The sequence below is a fragment of the Betta splendens genome, chromosome 16 (genome assembly GCF_900634795.4).
Source record: "Betta splendens chromosome 16, fBetSpl5.4, whole genome shotgun sequence".
In the NCBI taxonomy this organism is placed as follows: Eukaryota; Metazoa; Chordata; class Actinopteri; order Anabantiformes; family Osphronemidae; genus Betta; species Betta splendens.
In genome coordinates this window covers 12,683,975-12,704,857 of record NC_040896.2, presented here as the reverse complement: position 1 = coordinate 12,704,857, position 20,883 = coordinate 12,683,975, and the positions used below count along the sequence as shown (strand labels likewise).

The 20,883-nt window shown below is 43.1% G+C and overlaps 1 protein-coding gene across 4 annotated transcripts; it reads left to right on the top strand.

Annotated features, from left to right (window-relative positions):
- Positions 1-156: 156 nt before the first annotated feature.
- LOC114843748 (threonine--tRNA ligase 1, cytoplasmic-like) lies at positions 157-19,003 on the top strand. 4 transcript variants are annotated; one of them, XM_029130583.3, is made up of 18 exons: positions 8,644-8,844; positions 13,783-13,952; positions 14,036-14,150; positions 14,227-14,348; positions 14,610-14,718; positions 14,851-14,915; positions 14,999-15,077; positions 15,546-15,692; positions 15,801-15,899; positions 16,182-16,351; positions 16,428-16,590; positions 16,764-16,901; positions 17,081-17,158; positions 17,893-17,993; positions 18,147-18,248; positions 18,340-18,412; positions 18,522-18,636; positions 18,736-19,003. In XM_029130583.3, exons 1-18 carry the CDS (start codon positions 8,791-8,793, stop codon positions 18,876-18,878), a joined length of 2,043 nt encoding a protein of 680 aa, XP_028986416.1. In that variant the 5' UTR covers positions 8,644-8,790; the 3' UTR covers positions 18,879-19,003. The 4 variants fall into 4 exon arrangements, 3 of the variants coding, with proteins under 3 accessions (XP_028986414.1, XP_028986416.1, XP_028986415.1); XM_029130582.3 differs by having other exon boundaries at positions 8,779-12,769; XR_003783624.2 differs by lacking the exons at positions 14,036-14,150; positions 14,227-14,348; positions 14,610-14,718; ... (11 more) ...; positions 18,522-18,636; positions 18,736-19,003 and adding exons at positions 161-413; positions 4,191-4,320; positions 4,502-4,707; ... (4 more) ...; positions 6,181-6,435; positions 6,546-6,710 and having other exon boundaries at positions 6,793-8,844; positions 13,783-13,923.
- Positions 19,004-20,883: the final 1,880 nt, after the last annotated feature.

Below are 20,883 nucleotides of genomic sequence, written 5' to 3'. Positions count from 1 at the left end.
CATGTCTGTTTCCTCTCGCAATCGTTGTTGCAGAAATTGAATGTTGATTGGAAATGAACACCTGTCGTCGTGTGTGTGTGTATGTGTGTGAAGTCTTAGTAAATAGTCGCTGGTATTGTATTAACCGTTGGGGGCGTGTTTTGACCCGCTCCTTCTCGTTACGTTAGCTCTTTCATCCCCACTAGCAGCGAGCGGACCAGAAGACAGAGCTGGAAAGATGGCGGCTGGTTCTGGGGCTGCAAGTGGCCACGGAGTCCGCAGCTCCAACGCTGCTCTAGAAGCGTCTTTGGACCGACGGTTTCAAGGAGTATCCAACACTATGGAGTCAATTCAAGGACTTTCGTCTTGGTGCATTGAAAACAAACGGCACCACGGCCTTGTAGTTCGCTACTGGATGAAGTGGCTCAAGAAATGTGAGTAGCTAGCTTGGCGCTGAAGCTAACTGGCTAGCTAGCCTACTTTAGCTAATTCAGATGCATTTCTGTCATAAGCTTATTAATCGCTGCTATAGTTACTTGTAGTTTTATGAAATGCAGGATGATTCGGTACAATATGAAACAACATGGGCGTGATAATAAGCAGTATTTTAATCTATATTCGAGTGTACTGCTTAAAATAAATTGCTACTTAAAACGAGGCTAAAGCAGCGAGGCTAACGTCTCGCTGATAGTGACGGACTAAGTTAACTCCGAGCTGTGTTTACAGTTGGGCCTCTTGAGGTTCGGGCCTGGGAACACCGAACCTGCCTTTTCACGCAATGCACTGCATTGCAGTGCTGGATCTGTTGTTGTTTAGTCTGGATCGGGACTCTTCTCTCACTCAGTGGATAAAGACGGTCCGGTTTAGTTGTGGTAGCGGTTTGACATGCAGGGATGTGAAGAAATAAAACTATAAAAACAACACTCGGGCGAAACACACGTGAACAATGTATGACAGCAACTTCACAGATTAGTCAAAGGTTGCACCTGAGGAGCCAGTTTTAAATTTACACTGTAAATACACGCAGAACTTTTAGAATGACAAATGTGAAGCACCTGTTCGAGCCATGAGTGTAGAGAGTAAATGTGCTTCACACGTTCTAACGATCGAGACATGCACAGAAAAAATAGTGAGATCTTTTCACACGTCAAAACATTGTTTTTTTAATTCTAGATACTTTTATATGCTACAATAAATGTAATTATTAAACTAAAAAAAAGTTAAAACTTTATAGCACTATGTAAGTTAGCCTCATCTAAGATGTGTATGATTTTATGTATTAGCTAAGTCTATAGTTTTGTGCTTACTGAGCACTCCTTCACGTTTGTTTTAATTACATTTAAATATATGTTCAAGTACATTGGCAGATGTTTGCTTGACTATTTGTACACTATGGTATTGCTACTTTTACTTAACTAACAGTCAGTTAATCTACAACTCTGTATCACTCTAATAACAAACTCGCAGTTTTATTTCTACTTCTATTCGTTGTCTGTATTTTCTCCCTAAAGCTACATCTTGTGAGGTTTTGTTAGTTTAGCATTTAGCTCTTGAAATCCTGTAACTAGTGATAAGAGGTGGATCCTCAATAAGTCAGCTGACTGTAATGGCAGGTTGGTGTAGCCTTATTAGTGTTTGCGGTCGTTTAACAGAACACAGTGAGAATAGTGTTCGCTCACAATTCTCCATTTTGCCTGATAAATTATTATGTTTAAGTCAAGCTTCAACTACAGTATTTTATTTGTTGGTTTGCAGTATACGACAATGCCTGGTTGTGATCGTTTTTGTTGGTATATGTCAGTGCTATGGGCCAATGTGTGTCAGTTTATCACTATATGTGGTATTTCTGCTGTCATAACATTAAGTCAGTATTTAGGGTCGGGTCGATGGACACTAGATACCCATAAACAGAGGACAGAATAGTGTTATTTGTGTTTGATAGTGCTTCAAATGTATATTGCATATTGCAAGCGTAATCTGTTAAACTTATTTATTGTTTATCCACTACTTTAATCTTGTATGAATGACCATATAGTATTTTCCTTTATCCTGCTGGCAAATATGGAAGCAGTAAGAAGGTTTTTAGTTAAGCAAATAGCCATAAAACAGGAGAAAAAATACCATAAGAATTTTGTAGAGGCCAAAAGATTAAAGGTGTTACTCCAAGTAGCTACGTTAAAGAGGTAACTAACATGTAACATGAGATAGGAAGTGACATTAACTTGAAACTATTTCCAGGTTAACTTAGCACATGATCTGCAGTTGCTTGCATGGATTTGGTAGCTACCTATAGAGTTGCACATGGATCTGCCAGATATATTTTATATTCTTGAAATGTTTTGTTTTGTTGGATTCTGTCAGGTTATGTACTTAATATTTGTAACTGGATTGTAAATTGGAACATGTACGTGTACGAGTTGTGGCCAACACTCATGAGAACAGTAAATTATATAAATTATATAAATAATAAATTACTGAAAAATTAGTGTTTGAACAAATTAACACAGATATATTTTATTAAGGACACTATTGACTGGAATTTTCAGCAGCCTCAAACGTGAAGTTTGCTGACTCAAATGATGATCAATTAGTTATTTTTTATCATTACAGGGCTGTTTGTTTAATTTCCAACATGATGAGGGAAGAGCAAAGCTAAAGGTGGGGCAGGGGGATGATAAAGGCTTATGCTGACACTACACAATGAACTGCCATGTGCTCACTGCCCAGATTTGTTTTGATGGATCCCGGTCACATGCTAGCCAAGAGGCAGTCTACTCATCACCATTGATCTCTCACTGTTGGCTATGATGTATTTGGCCTTTTCTCAAAATGTCTAGCAGGATATAAACATGAAAATGTATCCATACCCTGCTAGTTTTTTTTTCTCCTAATTTTCAGACATTTTGCATTTTGGTATTGTTTTTCATTTTATTTCAGATTATAAATCCTAACCATTTACAAAAAGACACACAAAGACTCTGTAAATCAATCCACACCTACAGTATGTGCTGTTTGTGAAGTATTTGTTGCAAAGAAAACGTTCCTGAGTCTTAATTGTTTTTTTTTTGGTAGATGATCTTGTTGGACATTCTTCTAGTAAGGCACTGGCAGTTTGTTACAATGGATCAGAGATTTGTTTCAATCATTGGTAGTAGTGTACATTCTCATCATGTGAAAATGCTACAGTTGAATTAAGCACTGTTGTGCCTTTCGCTGTGGCATGGCTTCAGGTACTCTGGTTTCCTCACACAGTCCAAACATACGCAGTTCTGTTGACAGGAGAGTCTAAATTGTCTGTCTCTATATGTGGCCCTGTGATCGACTCGTGGCCTGTCCAGGGCGTTCAACACCCTTTGCCCAGTTGACAGCGAACAGTTGACTCCAGCATGTCTGCCCCTTGTGCACTGTTTTAATCTGTTCAGCACTTTGTTGTGTTGAATGTTGTGTTGTTGTTAAATGGCTTAACAAATACGCATATGATTATCAAATATCAAAATTAAAAATAGTTGACATTTTTAAGTACATGTTATCAGCCCGTGTGTCTTTCTGTGTAGAGTAAGCATGTTCTTGTGGGTTCTTTCCGGGTTCTCCTGCCATGGTCCAAAGACATGCGGTTAGGTTAATTGGTTACTTTCCATTGTCTGCAGAACCCCCCGCGACCCCACACGGGTTACGGAGTAAGCGGTTAAGAAGATGGATGGATATTTCTAAGTTACATAGCTTTATTAGTTGTTTTCTGTCTTTGTGGCTGTTCAGACTCTGAGGTTGTTGGATGTTTTTGGGGTTCCAGACCATAAAATTACACCTAATGTAACTTTGGTCAGGTTTGAATGGTATCAGGTGTCTGCATTTTATCTGCAACCAACATGTGTATCTCTAGTTGTTATCATTGTTTAGACTAATGTAATATTGTAAATCACAAACAACGCAGTTTGTGCAATGAGCTGAACTCTTGGTGTTTGTATAAATTTTGTTGTGGCTGTTGTTTGAACATTGACCTTACCTAATGTTTGTAGGGTCATATGGGTTTCTAGCTAGTATTCCAGCTAGTGTCTTCTCAAACTACAGATTTTGATCAGAATAATAAGGTTGCATTCAATTTGAGGGATTGTTACTGTATTATTATTATTTTTTTGTGTGGTTTTCTTGGTCTCAAACCCATTTACCCAAAGATTTTATCAGCTTTTTTTACTCTCTGTTCTGTTTTTCAGCTGACAACAATCACCGCTTGAATCTTTTCTACCTTGCGAATGATGTTATACAAAACTGCAAAAGAAAGAACGCCATTGTTTTTCGTTCATCCTTTGGCGATGTACTTCCAAATGCCGTCCAACTCATCAAGTGAGTACTCATTGTTGGAATTTGCTTTTGGTATGATTTAATAAATTTTAATTTTTTTTATTGTTTTAATTTGTGTGACCCTGTCTGGTGAAGTAAATGTTTGAGTCACAGATGATGAATGTTTCCTCTACTCTGTTAGTACTGAGATGTGACCTGTTGTGTCCTTATTTTCCTTTTTCAGAGATGGAAAGGTCCGTAAGTCAGTGGAGAGAATCTTTACAATTTGGGAGGAGAGGAGTATATATCCTGAAGAAGTCATCGCCCAGTTTAAAGCCGGCTTGAATAAAAAAGAAAAGGAGCGAGAGAAGCAAAAGGAAAAAGAAAAGGAGAAGGAAAAGGAAAAGGAGAAGGAAAAGGAAAAAGAAAAGGAAACACAAACTGCAAATGGTCAGTGGGCATTCGATTTTTAGTTTACAGCATCAAAATGACAATGCTAATAATTATTTTATACAATTTAAAGTGCATATTTAATGTTTGTTTTACCTTTTGTTCTCTAGCTACATCCAACACCAAAACAGCCCTCAAATCCAAGATTGTAGCAGAGTTCACTGTAAGTCATTCTTCTGTCTTTTGTAATGTTAGATATCTGTATCTGCACGCCATGCAACACATGTATCAGAATGATGATCTGTTACCTGTTTGCTTTTTCATGTGTGCTGTTTGTCTTTGTTTTTTCTAGCCACAGTCCCTCATTGAACAGTTGTCCAGACATAAGCGAGCTGTTGCAGAAGAGGAGTTTAGGGAGAAGCAACTGGCAGCTCTCCGGGTGGATGTCTGCAGCACAGAGGCCCTAAAGAGGCTTAAAGGTCAGATGGATTGTCAGATATTACAAAATTGAAATTAGCAGGCATTTATTTCGAAGGTCTTAAATGTTTTATAAAGAAGTATTATGATTACATCTCCTGAGAAGGTGCCTACAGATCTATAGATATAGATGTATAGATATTGACGGTGCTTAACTACACACACACAGTATAATATAACCTTGTAAAACATTTTTTAACTGGCATCTGTCTCCTATTGTAGACAAGGCAGGAGGCAACAAGTTTGTGAATGACTTTGAGGATGGCAGCCTGAAGCTCCAGGAGTTTGTCAGCTTCTTGGAGAAAGAGTTGAAAACAGGACCACCTCTGCTGGAAGCTTTGGGAAACGCAGACATCTTCTATGAGATGCAGTACAAGGAGGTTAAGATTGTGGCCAACGTGAGTGTTGTGTTAAATTACATCATATTTTTTCAGTGATGCTTAGAAGGCACTATTGCAAAACTGATTGAAAATGTTGGCCATTTAATGTATATCAGATTTATGCTAAAAACCTCAGTAGAGAAAGAAGAAAATGCATTATCAAAATTATGACCTAGAAATTTACTGTAAAGTCATCAGTTTGCTGTAAGTGTAATAGAGAATAGGTTTAAGCTGGCTGGAACCACATATTTAGTCGTTCATTCCATTTCTTCCTCTGCCAATTTGCTCAGGCATACAACGCCTTTGCCAACCGTGTGGCCAGTCTGAAAAGAAAGCTGGATTCCCTCAAGTCAACTTTACCAGGACCCGAGGACTCTCCTATTCCCTCGCCCTCTGAAGATGCTCCCTCCCCCACTGGTTCTGACTCGCCCTTCGTGGGACTGGGGGGAAGCAGAGCCCAGGTGGATCCGGAGCTAGACGGCAAGGCCATGGATGAAGGAGAAATACCGAGTGACAACCGAGACATGGAGGACATGGATATGTCTGATGAGGAGCGTGACTCTGCTGCGGCAGCGGGTGAGTCACTACAGTGTTGCATATTTTTAGATGTTGACCAATTTTAGCATTCAGTCACATTTAATAATCTATGAATACTTTGAATTGTTCTTACGAGCAGATGAAAAGAAAGACAAGACTTTTGCAGCTGCTACAAAGACAAATAAGTCAGATGTTGCATCAAAGCTTCCAACCACACCGACAAAAGCTCCCAAGACCAGTGCTACTGCTGCTGTTTCAGCTACCCCAGTGACTCCCACCTCTGCTACTACTCCGGGTACTCCAACCACCCCTTTGGGAGTCAATCTGGCAAAAGTGGACTTGGGAAAGATCAGCTCCATTCTTAGCTCCCTCACATCTGCTATGAAGACTACTGGTGTGTTTGGTTGGGGGAAGATTTAAATAGCTTTTGTTGTATACAGCAATTTGTTTTAGTTATGAGTAATATTGAGTAATGTTTTTGATGCCCTCTCTATTACTTTGCAGCAGCTAGTCCGTCCCCACGGCCATCTCCTGGAACACCGACCGTCTCCTCTGGCCAAACAGCAGCCAAAGTGAGCTCTCCAAGTCCTGCTCTGGCCAGCATCCTTTCACGAGTAGATATCACACCCGAACGGATTCTCAATGCTTTGTCTAAAACAAATACACCAGGTGAAAGACAATGTGCCCCATGTGTATTTATTTGGAAATGTTTTTGCGAGACACTAATGCTCTTATTTTTATTGTGTCTCAGGTTTGTCTTCTTTTTTCCAAAGTGTGACAAACACCTCCTCTACTGCTTCTACCCGAACCTCCCCAGAAACATCAGCCGTTAAAACTCCAGTCACCCCAACCACCCCAAAAACGTTACCCACTGTAGGCAACAATCTGAAAAGTGACACACCTGGGAGATCCAGAGACTGGGAGAAGGAGAGACAGCTGTCACCTCCTCCACCACCCCCTCCTCGACCCTCAGCTCCTTCTGTTTCTCCTCCTAGCCTTGAGTCAAAAATCAACAGTTTCTTGCAGGGTAATCCAGGTTTTAGCCTTGCTTTAGGTGATGCCAGTCCTGATGGCGTGGATGGGACCCCAGTGAGAGATGAGGCAGCAGGCACACCAACCCAAGATGAAATAATGGACACGCCAGGGAGTATGCCAGAATCTTTAGGGCCATCTGGAGGTCATAACCTCTCACCTACAGCCTACCGCAGTGAACCTTGGGATGCTGTGATCACCCCATCTGGCAGCAACAATGATGGAGATTTCCTTGGCTCTTCATCCTCTTCTCGTTATGGAAGTGGGAAAAAGAGCAGTACAAAACTAAAAGATGATGAAGCAAAGAAACTGAGAAAACAAGTCTCCTCCCCTGGTAATGACCTGAGGGGTAAGAAAGATGGACATCATGGCCAGTTAAGAGTGATGGGAAACAACAGAGCAATGGGAGACCAAAGACTGTCTCGTAAAGCAAGCACAGGCTCAGATGATGGAGGTCTAAGTGGAAAGGACAGGGGCAAAAATCACGAGTCTTCAGGTGTAGATGGGAAACAGGGCCAGTATCATCGAATTGAAACACTGGTGTCACCCTGCACTGAAGGTGCTCCCATCGAAACTCTAGGCTACTCTAACCGCCCCCTTGCTGGAGAGCGTATCAAGACAGTGGAGAGCATCCGCATGATTGGCCGTGGCTCCCGTAGAGGGGGAGGAGCTGGTGGTCGGCCAGGGGGAGCGATGTGGTATGAACAGGAGGAATATATGGAAGCGCAGCCTCCTTCACCCCACACTGTCCCCCCACCTCTCATTGTCCAGGCAGGCACCGAGGACATGACCCCCCCTATGCCTCCTCCTCCTCCACATCTTCTTCTTCCACATCTTCACCCTTCTCTATCTCATCCTCACTCACACCCTCCACCCCAGCCTCAGTTTCAAATGCCCTACCACACAGACAACCTCCATCACCAGCACCCTCCTCCTTCATCGCCTTTTTTCAGCAATGTTCCACCTATCCCCCGACCCCCTCCACCTCCTTTACCACGGCGTCCCTCGCCTCCACCTACCCATCCCGTTGTGCCCTCTGCCGTCATGGTGGGGGGTGTTTTGGTCCCTGTTGATCGCCCACTCTCAATTCCTCCACCTGTCAGACCTGAAAGTGCAGAGCGAGGCGGGATGGGCTCCAGAGGAAACAAAGTGGTCCCTCCACCCATCATGACATCGTTGCTAGGCGAGCCCCCTAAGCTTCCCCGTCCTGGCACGGTTAAAGAGTCTTTTGTCCCTCGCCATGCACCCCCACTGCACCGCCCAGGTACCCCTGGTGTTCCTCCACCTTTACTGGGCAGAGTGAAGGAGCCTCTAAATCTGCCTCTTCCCTCCCCCACTCCCTCTCCCACATCCTCCACACCTTCTCCCTCCACACCTAATTCTCCAGCAGTTGATACTGCTCCTACTCGCTTAGCTGCTCAGTCCACTGCCACTCACCAGAAGGCCCCTACTAGTCCCCCAGTACAGCCCCGCAAGCAAACCTCAAACCCTGTTCCCCTCCTCACTTTGCCCAGTCCTCGACCCCCAATCATGTCTGTTCCCATCCCACAGAGACCTCTGCTACGTGGTCGAAACCCTTCTCAGCAGCATAACCAAGCTGTCCGCATGGGAGGGTTCCGTGGGGGCAAGAGGCCTGGTCCTCCATTTACAGGTGGTCCCTTCCATCATTCGCAGAAGAGACCCTTCCTACCCCCACGCTACTGAAGTGACGAGCTGAATGAGAAGTGCAAGCCACACATCTAGAAGCGCAGTGTGTGTGTTAGCCCCGCTGGTATGAGCCCAGATATATTTACTCTGTCAATTAGCTAGAATTAAAACTTCTGTAAATAGCTGATTAAATCTTTGTGCTTCAGCTAGATAGGCAGCCAGTCTTACACTGCACAGTACAGCTAAGAGATTATTAGTTACATAGTGCATAGTGTTGTGTAACAATCCTCAATCGATCTCTTTTATCCATATATCCATACACAATACAAGTTTTATTAGATCTGGTGCAATGGGATATCCATAGAATCAAGTCAGATAGTTCAAGTAGAAATGAAAGTAGATCTCATTTAGAGTTTGCCTACCTGTGTCATTTGAGTTACTTTAAATGAGAGAGAGAGAAAGCGAGGGAGAGAGAGCAAAACAGAAAAGTCTGAGTCCTATGGGATGAAGAGGGTAAGAAACCAAAACTAATTGTTATTTGCTTTCTTGCTGAGTGATGCTTAGAAACAGATCTCACTCTGCAGCAAGTTGCAGGTTTAGCCTAATGATGGAAACCGAAACGTGATAGCCTGAATCTGTGTTCACAAGGAATATTGACTGAAGTGTAAAAAAAATGGCAAGTTGTGGTTTTACAGGTCACTAATGTGTCTACATTTTCCAGCCCAGACACTGTGACTGTGATTAGCAAATCTCTTTGCATTGACTCCAGTAAGCTCCCCACCTAGCCGCGAAAGGCAGGTTAACGCTGTTCCCATTCCACAGAGCCAGGCTCACAGTCTCTGCCTCTGGTCCCAGTATTTCGAAGATGTCCTCTATCCCTAGCTCCAGATATGCCACCTAACGCTCAGCAGGAAGGCTAATTACCATATGTCAAACTACTCCTTTTAAAAGTTTTGAACTTATTTAAGTAGGTTCCAAAATAATCCTTTCCTCCCTGAGCGTGCGTGCGTGCGTGCGTGCGTGTGCGTGTGCGTGTGTGTGTTCACACTAATAGAGTATGTCTCGTTTGGAGTGATTTGTGTTGCAGCTGAGGTTAACACTTGTTCATATTTTCAGAGAATCTGCTGTAAATAATATTCTTCTGCTCAACGTTTCTCCCCTTCTGTCCCGCATACTGTATATTTCTAAGCTTGTGAATATAAAAACTGAGATGATACAGCTTTTTCCTCTTCTTTCTGTAAACGAAGACATTGATCGTCACTCACACACCTATCTTTGCTGCGATCGAGGCCTTGGCTAAGTTTTAGCGTCAGAAGAATTTCTCTGATGTATCTGTTCTCCTTTAGAACCCACCACACAGAAGAGGAGGGTGAAGATAATTATCTATTTTTATTTCCGCTTCAAGTTAGACTGACTCACCACTGACTCCGTAGTGGATGCAGGCGGGTGGCGGAATTACCGTTGAGCCACAGTCTCGCTGGGCTTCATCGTGTACTGACTTGAATAAAATCAATGGGGGGGTATTTTGGTTGGTTACAATTCATCACTTGAATTGCACAGTTTTCGTTTTCTGCACCATTTGGATGTGCTTTCATGTGTTTTCATTTACCTTGGCAGCTGTTGTTTTCTCATTCAGTAACATTCAAAGCATTTAGTTTCTGCGCTATTTATTTCTAGTAGACACACATTAGACGTGTGTTTCCTTTGCAACACCACCCACAGATCATACTGGGATACCAGAAGTATTTGTGCTGTTAAAAATGTTTAGAAAATGCTTAATTTAAATGCTTATCTGAATTTGGTCCCTTTTTTTTCTCAGATTTTTTTTCCTCTCTTTTATTTTGCCCTTGAGCCCAGGTTGTCACATGTTTTTTTTTTTTTTTTTTCCCAAAAACACTTCTGTACCTTCTCCACAGGTCTGGGGATACAAAGGCCTGATTCTACAGAAATGATTGCAGAATGTCTGTCCTATATCATGCTGATTTGCTGTGCTCACACGTGAAAGGCGCAGTCTGAGCCTCTTGTCTCTTTGATCACGGAGTGTGTGTTACTTTCTTACATCACTTACAAGTTAAGCTTTAAGTCTAGTTACTTAAGACACATTAAGAGTTTGCAAAACATATTGGATACAGTTGTTAAATACATTGTAAAAATGTAACAAAGCGTAATTGTCACTGCAGTGTTTGCACACAATCACAGATTTCTGATGTTTTAACAGGTGTTAACACTAGTCTGTAACTGTGTCTGTTGTCTTGCCTACATCACATTCAGTTTTCTCCCAAACTCAGTTTGCCGTGTCCACACAAATCTATATTGATTGTTATGAACATCTTTATGCTCTTCTGAGCATTTTCCAAGTTCATTACTTTGTCCCTGTAACTAATATCTGTTTATCTTGACCTTAAGTCAACCTTTTTTGAGAAACTGACTAAAGAAGTGACAGTAGATGGTTTGTGTATATTTTATAAGTTCAATTGCTTTGACTGCTGTGCTCATCAATGATGCTATATCACCACTGTTTGAGTGTCCAGTCTTTTCTGGTGTGATAAATTTACACACATTATGCAGGGGTTATTTTTTACGGTGAAAAGATGCATACATTCTTTATTTGCAGGGCACTTCACAGTCTTCTCAGACAGTGTTTGCCAGTGATGTTATGGACTGCATCCATTGACCTCATATCTGTCATAATAACTGCACCACTGTAAGGAGTCGGTGTTTTTCCAGGCAGGGACTTAGTTATTGTTTTTTTTTCTGGTATTTATCATTTTAAAAAGAACCACTGGAGCAGCCATGATGAACTCAATACAATACAAGTGATGTCTGTCCAGTTTTTCGTAACCCCACTTTGACAAAATTGTATTCTATATTTAATGTCCTTTAAGGTTGACATGATGTTTCACATTTGTGTGCACCAGCCTTTCACCTAAATTTTACATTTGATATCTTTTTAACATGCAGTTTTTCCAGTACTTAGTTCCAGTAATTTGTCGTTAAAAGAGCAGCCTTTAATACTGAATACATTCTCATACATGTGTAGCGTTGCAGCTTTCCTTCAGCTAACCTGACAACTCTACTCATAAGGAAACATTTAGGATGGTGAAACGTTAATAATACTCACTTCTCTGAAGGCTACTTACGTAAATTAGGATATTACGTAAGATATACCAGTGTATATTTACATTCGACCACTGCACTATATTAAGAAGCCACGCTCCTTCCTAAAGTCTCGCACTGCCCCCAAGCGGCGGGTGTGGAGTACTGAAGGTTTTATTGTAGGGCATCTGTTTACCGTTTGAAATGTAAACAAACGACCTTGTTTGAAAGCGATAGTTAGGAATTTTCAAGTTACACTGCGTGACAGGTGCACTTTCTGTAAATTATGGTTCTAAACTGCTTTTCTACAACTATCCACGTTGCTTGTTAATAGTAGGTATTTCGTGGAAATTGGCCTTTTGTTGCTTGAACTGCAGCTACAGATAAATGGGTTGTTATTGACACGCTATGCTTTGCTTTCACTTGGCGGCTGATCTGAAGCACACTTTATTTACCGAACACATTGAGGAGCTCACTGGCTGCTGTTCAGCCCGTCGTGGTGCAGCAGGTCCGTGAAATCTTTCAGAGCTGTGATCGTTGATGGCTTGTGTTGTGCGTCACCTGTCGTGAGTGTTCGTTAATCCTGTGTGAAGTGTGTGAGCCGAGTGTTCGCGGCTACCGGTTTTTACTCGCCAGCCGCCGTTATAACTGCAGATGTTCCACTTTGTTCATGCGCAGCTTCCCTGAAGCTCGCTCCCGTGTAGACTCTCGGGGATGCGCACGCCGCTCCTCAAGGGCGTCACGTTTCCCGCTGACGTCACCACCGCTGTCCCCGTCGGTACTTCCGCTGTTATGGCCGCGTACAGAGAAGGGGACAGTATAGTGGGGTATTTAGAAATGAAAGCGTTCTTTTAACAGATGTGTTGGTGATGGCCGCGACACAGCTGTTCAGTCTGGTTTTCTGTACGTCGGCAGCGCGCGCGCGAGTTGTGACGCAAAGGACGTACAGCAAGGTGTGTACGTTTGCTTGTACTGCAGGACAGTAGCTAAGCTAACGTTAGCCACCGTGAGTGAGTGAGTGAGAGCGAGCTGCAGCTTATGTTGCTGAGTTTGGAAAGTAGGCGTGGAACAGTTCGTGATGTTTCTTCCAAACTGCATGTAGTTAGACTTGACTCTTCATAATTTGAAACCTGTCGTTTCCTTTGCTTTGATATAAATTTTCCCCTTAATTGAGGAAAGCTTTAGTCTCTCTATTGACCAGCTGATTGACAAATATGTCTAAAAACAGTCAAATCTACTCTTCACAACTGTGGGCTTCTCTGTCTCTCTTGGCATAAAATACCTTTATCTGCTACCTGACAAAAACACCTGGAAAACAACAATTTTCAACTCTCACAAAAACTAAAGTTCAATTATTAACAGCAAATACTGTATGTGACCTAAACATATAAGTTATTTTTTCAGTCTTTAAAGTTTAAGTTTAGAGAATGAAGTGGCCTGACTTATACTTTGACTAATTTGACTTAGAGCAGCCATTAAGTAGTAAAATACACCCAAACTTCATCACATGGTTTCCTTACTACTGCACTACTGCAGGTAGTTATTGGTGGACACTACTATTAGTGAGTTAACAAGGTAGGGTAGGTAGTGGTAAGGTACACACAGACATATGAGTCATAATATAATTCCTTATTTCACTAAGATTATGCTTTAACATAATTTTGGTCAGTGAGGTTTAGATGTATTAAAAACTAGAGGCTAGGATTGAATTTATTATCAGAAGGAAAGACTGCAGTGTAGAATGTGTCTATAGCCAAACCTAGTCTCAGCTAGAACAGTCAAGTTCATATAAATCTTGTCAAAGCCTGTTGAAAAATCTGAAAAAGTACTAGTAACTGTTCATTATCAATACCAATAATCTATCAAGGTAGATATCCATATCCCAGGGGTGCTGCAGATATGCGATATATGTCAAATGTCACACCGTTTTTTGACCCTTTCCTATATATTTCCTTTTCACCTCAAGGTAGCCTCAGCTTTATCTGAGCGGCTGCAAGTCTTTGAGTCCTTGACGGAAAAACACGGCAAGAAAGTTGTAGCTTTGGAAAAGCCCCTTAGTATCCAACTCAGTGATGGGCGAAAAGTAAAGGGAACAGCTGGTGTCACCACACCACTGTTTGTTGCTCAGAGTGTCCGGTAAATACTTGAACCAAGAACGTGTTTATAATGATGACTTTTAATTTAGTGGTATCGCTGTAATGTTGCTTGTGTTATTGCAGGGCAAAGGGAGCTTTGCTGAGTAAGGTGAATGGAGAGGTTTGGGAGCTTGGACAGCCCCTAGAGGAGGACTGTGAACTACAGTTTCTGGGCTTTGATACAGCTGAGGGAAAATTGGTAATGTTTGTTCCGTTAACAATTGGGACACGTTAACTTCAGATCCCTACACACAACTTGTTGTGTTTGGCCGTAGGCAGCATGGAGGACGGGGGCGTGTGTCCTCGCTGCGGTGTTGGAGGGGACGTTCGGAGCTGAGGTGTACAGAGAGGGAGCATCAGAGCTTGGCTTTTACTGTGACCATCTGCTGCACAACAGGTGAGTCATTCATGTGAACTTGCATAACAAAGGACCACAGGTTATCGTTTTCTCACTTTTGCACAGTTTTGCTCTTTTAAAAATGCCAACTGTCTCTTTTTATATCACCTACACTACATATTGGAAAACCTACTTTTATGAATTTTTACTAGATTTTAACATTGATCCTATTCTTGGCTCTTGGTTTCTGGCTGCATTATTTTTTTTACATATTTCTAACTCCTAGAGCTTCTATACTGCTCTTTATGTGTTTACCTACAGTGCCTTGTTGCTCAGTGATGTCGAGGGTAAATGTAAAGAGGCAGCCAGCCTCAGACTTCCTCTGTCCAGGCTGGAGTTGAAAACAGATGAGGTTCGAGAGCTCTTTCAGGTCAGTGGGGATGTTCTGTTTTATTACCAGTTTATGTATTTAATGGAGTGTTTACATCTGTCTTTGCGATATGTGATGGGCTCCTTCCCATTGACCCTTATTGTCTGTATTTTGTGTGCTGGCCTGTCACAGCTCAGTAAGCTCAGACTGCAGCTTCTAGAGGAGCAGATGACCGGCCCCTCCATCTCAGTATACAGGCATGTTTTACACACACAAAGATGACTAATGAATTCTCATAATAAAATCACCTGATAATTTTTATCTCATCTGTGTGACTCAGGTATGGAGACAGCATAGGGGTCTGTAACAGCCCCCTTCTCCCTCACACAGGCCTCCTCAAGGTCTTCAAGATGCTTCAGGTGTGTTAGGGTCTTTGTGGTCATTTTCTTGAATTTGTGTTCAACTACTAACTGATGTTGCTCTCATCTAGTAAAGTGCTACTTTTTTTACTACTTCATAGTACTACATTAAGATAAAATCAATGCATTTTAATGTCATTTAAATCACGCTGGGCAAACCTTTTCAAATTATTGAGTGTTAAATTTTATTTGAACTTGTCTGGAACCATATGTCCTCTGGGACACATTCTGCATAAAGGGAATTTGTGTCATCTTTATTGATACAGGGAGAGGGGGGAGATTCTATACTGGGCTTTAAATGGGAGGAATGGAACTTTATGGCAGCCATGCTGGAAACATCAGCAGGGTGCTGTGTTTTTCATAAACCTGTTTCCTCTGTCGCCTGTATTGGGCCACCCTTCCTCTTTCGACTGACCACTCTCCCTTTTGCCTCTCTTCTGTTCTCTATCTCCCTCTGTAACATCCCAGCTGTCACCTGTGACCCTGGCCAATCAGACAGAGGCGCCAGGTTTGATGCGCCTCTTAGGTGTTGCCTTTCCTGGAGAGAAGGACAGGGAGGAGTGGGACAAGGAGCAGGAGGTGGCCAAAAGAAGGGACCATAGACGTATTGGGACGGTAAGATGACAACTGAGACTTAAAAGGGCTGAAAACCTGATGGGAAAGTGAAATTCTGAAAATGGTGTGTAATGGTTCTAAATGAGTTGTGTACATGTTTTTCCAAAGGACCAGGAGCTGTTCTTCTTTAATGATGTCAGTCCAGGCAGTTGCTTCTTTCTACCTAAAGGAGCTCATATCTACAACACGCTCACTGACTTCATTAAGGTGAACACAGACTTGCTGCAATAACATGACTTAGTTTTCTCTAGTAAAGCTTTATAACAAATGTGGCACACGTGCTGTATATTTATATGTTTGCTTAGTTCTCAAGGCGTTCACAGAATTGCTAAATATTTATGGCTCTCTGGGTTCATAGCACTGTTCCAGTCATGGAACGTATGCTCCTGATTAAACCGTGATTAAGGACTGAAAACTCTGCATGAGTCACATTAAACCATCGAAAACATAGTTACCGTGTTTACTGTCACTCATTCTCCTCTTTCTTAGAGTGAATATCACAAGCGAGGCTTCACCGAGGTTGTGACCCCAACTCTGTACAGCACTGCATTGTGGGAGCGCTCGGGCCACTGGGAGCACTACAGCGAGAACATGTTCACGGTGACGTCGGAGGGCTCGCAGACCTACTCTCTGAAGCCCATGAACTGCCCTGCACACTGGTGAGCACCTGTCGCGTGCACATTCCCGTATTCACCACTTGGTTTCAGCGGTGCCTGACTGCCGTCCTGTGCTTAGTCTCATGTTCGAGCACCGCGTTCGCTCATGGAGGGAGCTGCCGCTGCGCTGGGCCGACTTCGGGGCACTGCATCGCAACGAGCACTCCGGAGCGCTGGGAGGCCTCACGCGTGTTCGCAGGTTCTGCCAGGATGATGCTCACATCTTCTGCACACCGGAGCAGGTACACACAACACGTGTGTCTGTAGTGGCTTCTCCATGTGGTCTTAGGCTGGTTGCTTCAAAGCAAAGGCTGATGTTTCAACCTGTCGATATTTAACTCCCACAGTTCCATTCTCACGCCATTTGCTGGATTAACCCCATTAGTTAAACTCTCGTTCCTTCATTTTTTTCTAGCTGGAAGCAGAGATTGTGGCATGTTTGGACTTTGTGAGGACCGTTTATCAAGTGTTTGGGTTTTCCTTTCACTGTCTCCTGTCTACACGGCCCACACCGTGCCTCGGGGAGCCTGAACAATGGGATAATGCTGAGCAGGTAAACAGACATATTCACAGATTTCCTGCAGTTTCAGACCCGACTCATTTGAGTGTAACTGAGCATGATGGTTCAAACCTCACATACCTCTTTAGACGCAACACAAGCGTTGACAGCATGATCATAATGTACATTACCTACTATACCTTCTAACCTGGTGTGATTGTGTGTGAGCACAGCAGCTGGAGAGGAGTCTGCAGCAGTTTGGCGAATGTTGGGAGTTGAACCCTGGAGACGGAGCATTCTATGGACCAAAGGTCAGATTGACGGACTTGCTGAACACACACACACAGGTCTAAACTATTCGAGATACTGCTCTTGTACCTTTCAGTCAGTTATTGAATGTCGCTAGCAGACAAATGTGGAAAAACACATTTTTGTGTCTGTTTTTGTGACTATTTGTTGACTTGGTGCCGCACTTTGCCGGAGTCCCTGCTAATTATCTGGCAGCTTGACAGTGATAAAAATACTTGTTAAGCAGAGACATCTGACATTTTGACATCTAAATGACGGTCTTGGCATTTTCCTAAACCACCAGAACACTTTGAAAACCCTGGATGGGTGTAACAAAATAAATAATTCAACAAAAACACTGGAAGTTGTGTAACTCGAGAGTGTCTTTAGTTTTCTATGCAGCCTTTTCATTGTCTATATTTATGTTTATGTATATTTATAAGTAAGAGGAAATCTGCTTCAGGCAAACGTTTCATGATCAAGCTCGTAGGAGGCAGGTTAAGTCAGGGCGGGGTTAGACGCATACAAACATGTTCCATGAAACAAACAAACATTCCCCAAAGCCATTCAGCCTGGGTGTGTTAGCCACAATTAGCTAGATCAGCTTCTTCTGGAAACCCATTTGAAACCATTACTGACCACAAATATGCCGTTTGTCCCCAGCAGTGTCTTTATGATCCCACTCGCATTTGTTGATCTTGGCTGCGAGGAGATGCAAGGCCTAGAAGTTAACACATTCCTACATGCTCCATCACAGATTGATATCCAGATTAAAGACGCGCTGGGCAGACAACACCAGTGTGCCACAATCCAGTTAGACTTCCAGTTGCCAATCAGATTTGACCTTCAGTACGTCGGGTGAGTTCTTTCCATTCCTACATTTACAGTAATTGATCGTCAGTCTGAATATTTTCAGGCAGCGAAAACTCTTTGTCCATTAAACCTGTAGTAGAACCAAAACAGATGAACACTCTTTTATCACAGTTTCTGTCTTTGATGTATGAACTTTAGGCAAGATGGACAGCGGCACAGACCGGTCATGATCCACCGAGCAGTTCTGGGGTCACTGGAACGAATGATAGCTATACTTGCTGAAAACTTTGGAGGGAAATGGTGAAGACGCGTTAATAATAATTTCTGTTGCATTCCAATGATCCTGCAGGTGTGTTGTAGCCCATCACCTCTCTGTGTTTACCCCATTCAGGCCGCTGTGGCTGTCCCCCGCGCAGGTGATGGTTGTTCCTGTGGGGGGCAACAGTGAGTCATATGCCGGGCAGGTCAGTCTACGAGGATGCTTCAGCAACCTGTTTGATGATTGTTTCTTTTCTTATGTGTTTTTGTTTTAGCACAAAACTGTCTTAACAGGAGAACCTCTGCTCTGTTAAGGTGGTCCGGCAGTTCCGTGAAGCTGGCTTCATGGCTGATTTAAATGAGGATCAGGGAGCAACCTTAAATAAGAAGATTCGCTCTGCTCAGCTGGCCCAGTACAACTACATATTTGGTAACAATTAATGGCTACGAATAAAAACTGGGGCCACATCATGTACTATTGGCTTCACGCCTGATGTTGTCACGTTTGTTGCTCCTCGTTTCCCTACAGTGGTAGGGGATAGAGAGAGGGAAAATGGAACCGTGAATGTGAGGAGCCGAGGGGGTAAACAGCTGGGCAGCAGGCCGACACAGGAGGTGCTGACGACGCTCACACGGCTACGCTCCTCCAGGAGCAACCTCGATGAATTCTGATGGACAAGCTCCAAGAAATAACCAGTCACTGAGTTAAGTACTGTGTTTCACGTGTGGGAGCTGTTCTACTTCAGCTTTGTATCAGGAGGTGGCTTCTGAGATTTGTAATAAAAATATGCAACGCATTTCTGTCTCCTCTTATTTGTGTGGTAATGTTACCACATTGTGTGTTTGCTGATTAAATCTGTGTCCTGAATAGAACAGGGAAGATTTAAGGCTGGTTTAAGATCAGTATCGGGCTAAAATCAACATTACTCTGCTGTAGATGTAATTTGTTCAGCAAGAGCCATTCAATATGCCCCCCCCCCCTCCCCTCCCAGCTTACATAAGTCCGTGTCATGACATCAGAATAGAAAGCCAGGCATACCTTTAAAAGACTGGAAGAAAAGAGAGGATATGTGAGGAGATTTGACTAAAATAGGAGTGGGAGCCGCGGTGTCAGCGCTGTGTGTTTTCATGTGTGTTTAGTGGAAACAGCCAAGTCAAGGTAAAGGTCAAAAGGATTGGAAGCTTTTCCTTTTTAATTGTCTGAGGGCAGCAGGTTGGAAAAGACATCAGTCACAACAGTGACACAGAGGGTGAAGGAGCCGGGGAGGTGTTGGCTCCACCACAATAAACTGAGTGGACTGGACAAAAGCTGCTGTTCCATCAAAGCTGATTGTGAAACAGGTGGAGTTGTGTGTTCAGTTCTTCCAGAGATAATTGTGGATTGGAAGGAAGGTGAGGCAGGTTCATGATGAAACTCCTGTTGTTTGCTGAACCCTGATCATATCGGATGTAGATGTCTCAAGTCCACCTTCGGCTGAAACTAAATTAAACCTGTAGATGTAATAGCTGAGCAATTACTGAGCTGTCACGAGATCGGAGCTCGTATAGATCAGGAATTGATCATTTTCAGCGAGAAAGGAAGGAATTAATTACAAACAACAGGGACCGTGTCGATCTTGATTAACTCAAGACTGGTGCAGCCTACTGACTTTAATGCTGAATACTGATAAATCATCAATAAATAATTTGCATATGAGGCAAAAATTGTTGCCCTGAAAGTCATGTCCTTGATGGTGTTTATATTCTCGCACTGATTTAAATCTGGAGATAAAACACACGTGACGCTGCCAACATTGCACAGTAGTTGCGTAGTGATGACACGGACCATTAGCTCCAGTAAACACTCCTCAGATCTTTACTTGAGAGATAAGGATATCAGGCCTTCATCTACCACTGCATCTCCACCCATTACCCCACTATCTGTTTTTGCGTACACACACACACACACACACACACACACACACACACACACACACACACACACACACACACACACACACAGCTTCATCTAACTGGTGTCGCACTCAGTTCAAAGGTTATTTTTAACCAGCAGCTGCTGTGAGGGCGGTCAGAAATCGTCTTACTGGTGAAATGAAGGATGTTCAGTCAGGGAAGGTTGTGTGAAGTATCATAACAATCAGATTCTGGTGGGATGTTCTCACATAAGCCTCCAACTAATAGTTGTTAGTGTTTTTCTAGTAGAAATAGATGTTTCCTAATAGAGAAACGTTGTAGGAGCCCAGCAGTGCTTTCAGAAGGCAGATATTGAATGCTGGAAGTGTTTTCCTGATGGGAGGCAGGGTGATGGTGACCCGACCAGGGAGGCAGAGCCTTCCAGGCTGGCCGGAGGAAGATAAACAGGCTGCTCTGCATTGTTCTCGTGGTATCACAGAGAAGCTGTCAGCCTGACTGATTGAAGGCTGAACCTCCCAAAATAGGCCCTGTGAGGCCGGGCTGCCTTTCCCTTCCACCCTGTTATAAATAACCCCTCTGTGTGTGTGTGTGCACGCATGCCTTCTTTGTGTGCGTTTCAGACTAAGGCCCAGAAATAAAGGCTGAGAGTGTGTGAGCAGAGGGAGCAATGCGAGCGCAGCCATAGAACGTCGAGCCACTGCAAACAATACCAGGAGGCCTGACGGCTTGAAGCTGAACGGTGACAGGGACCCAGCGGAGACCG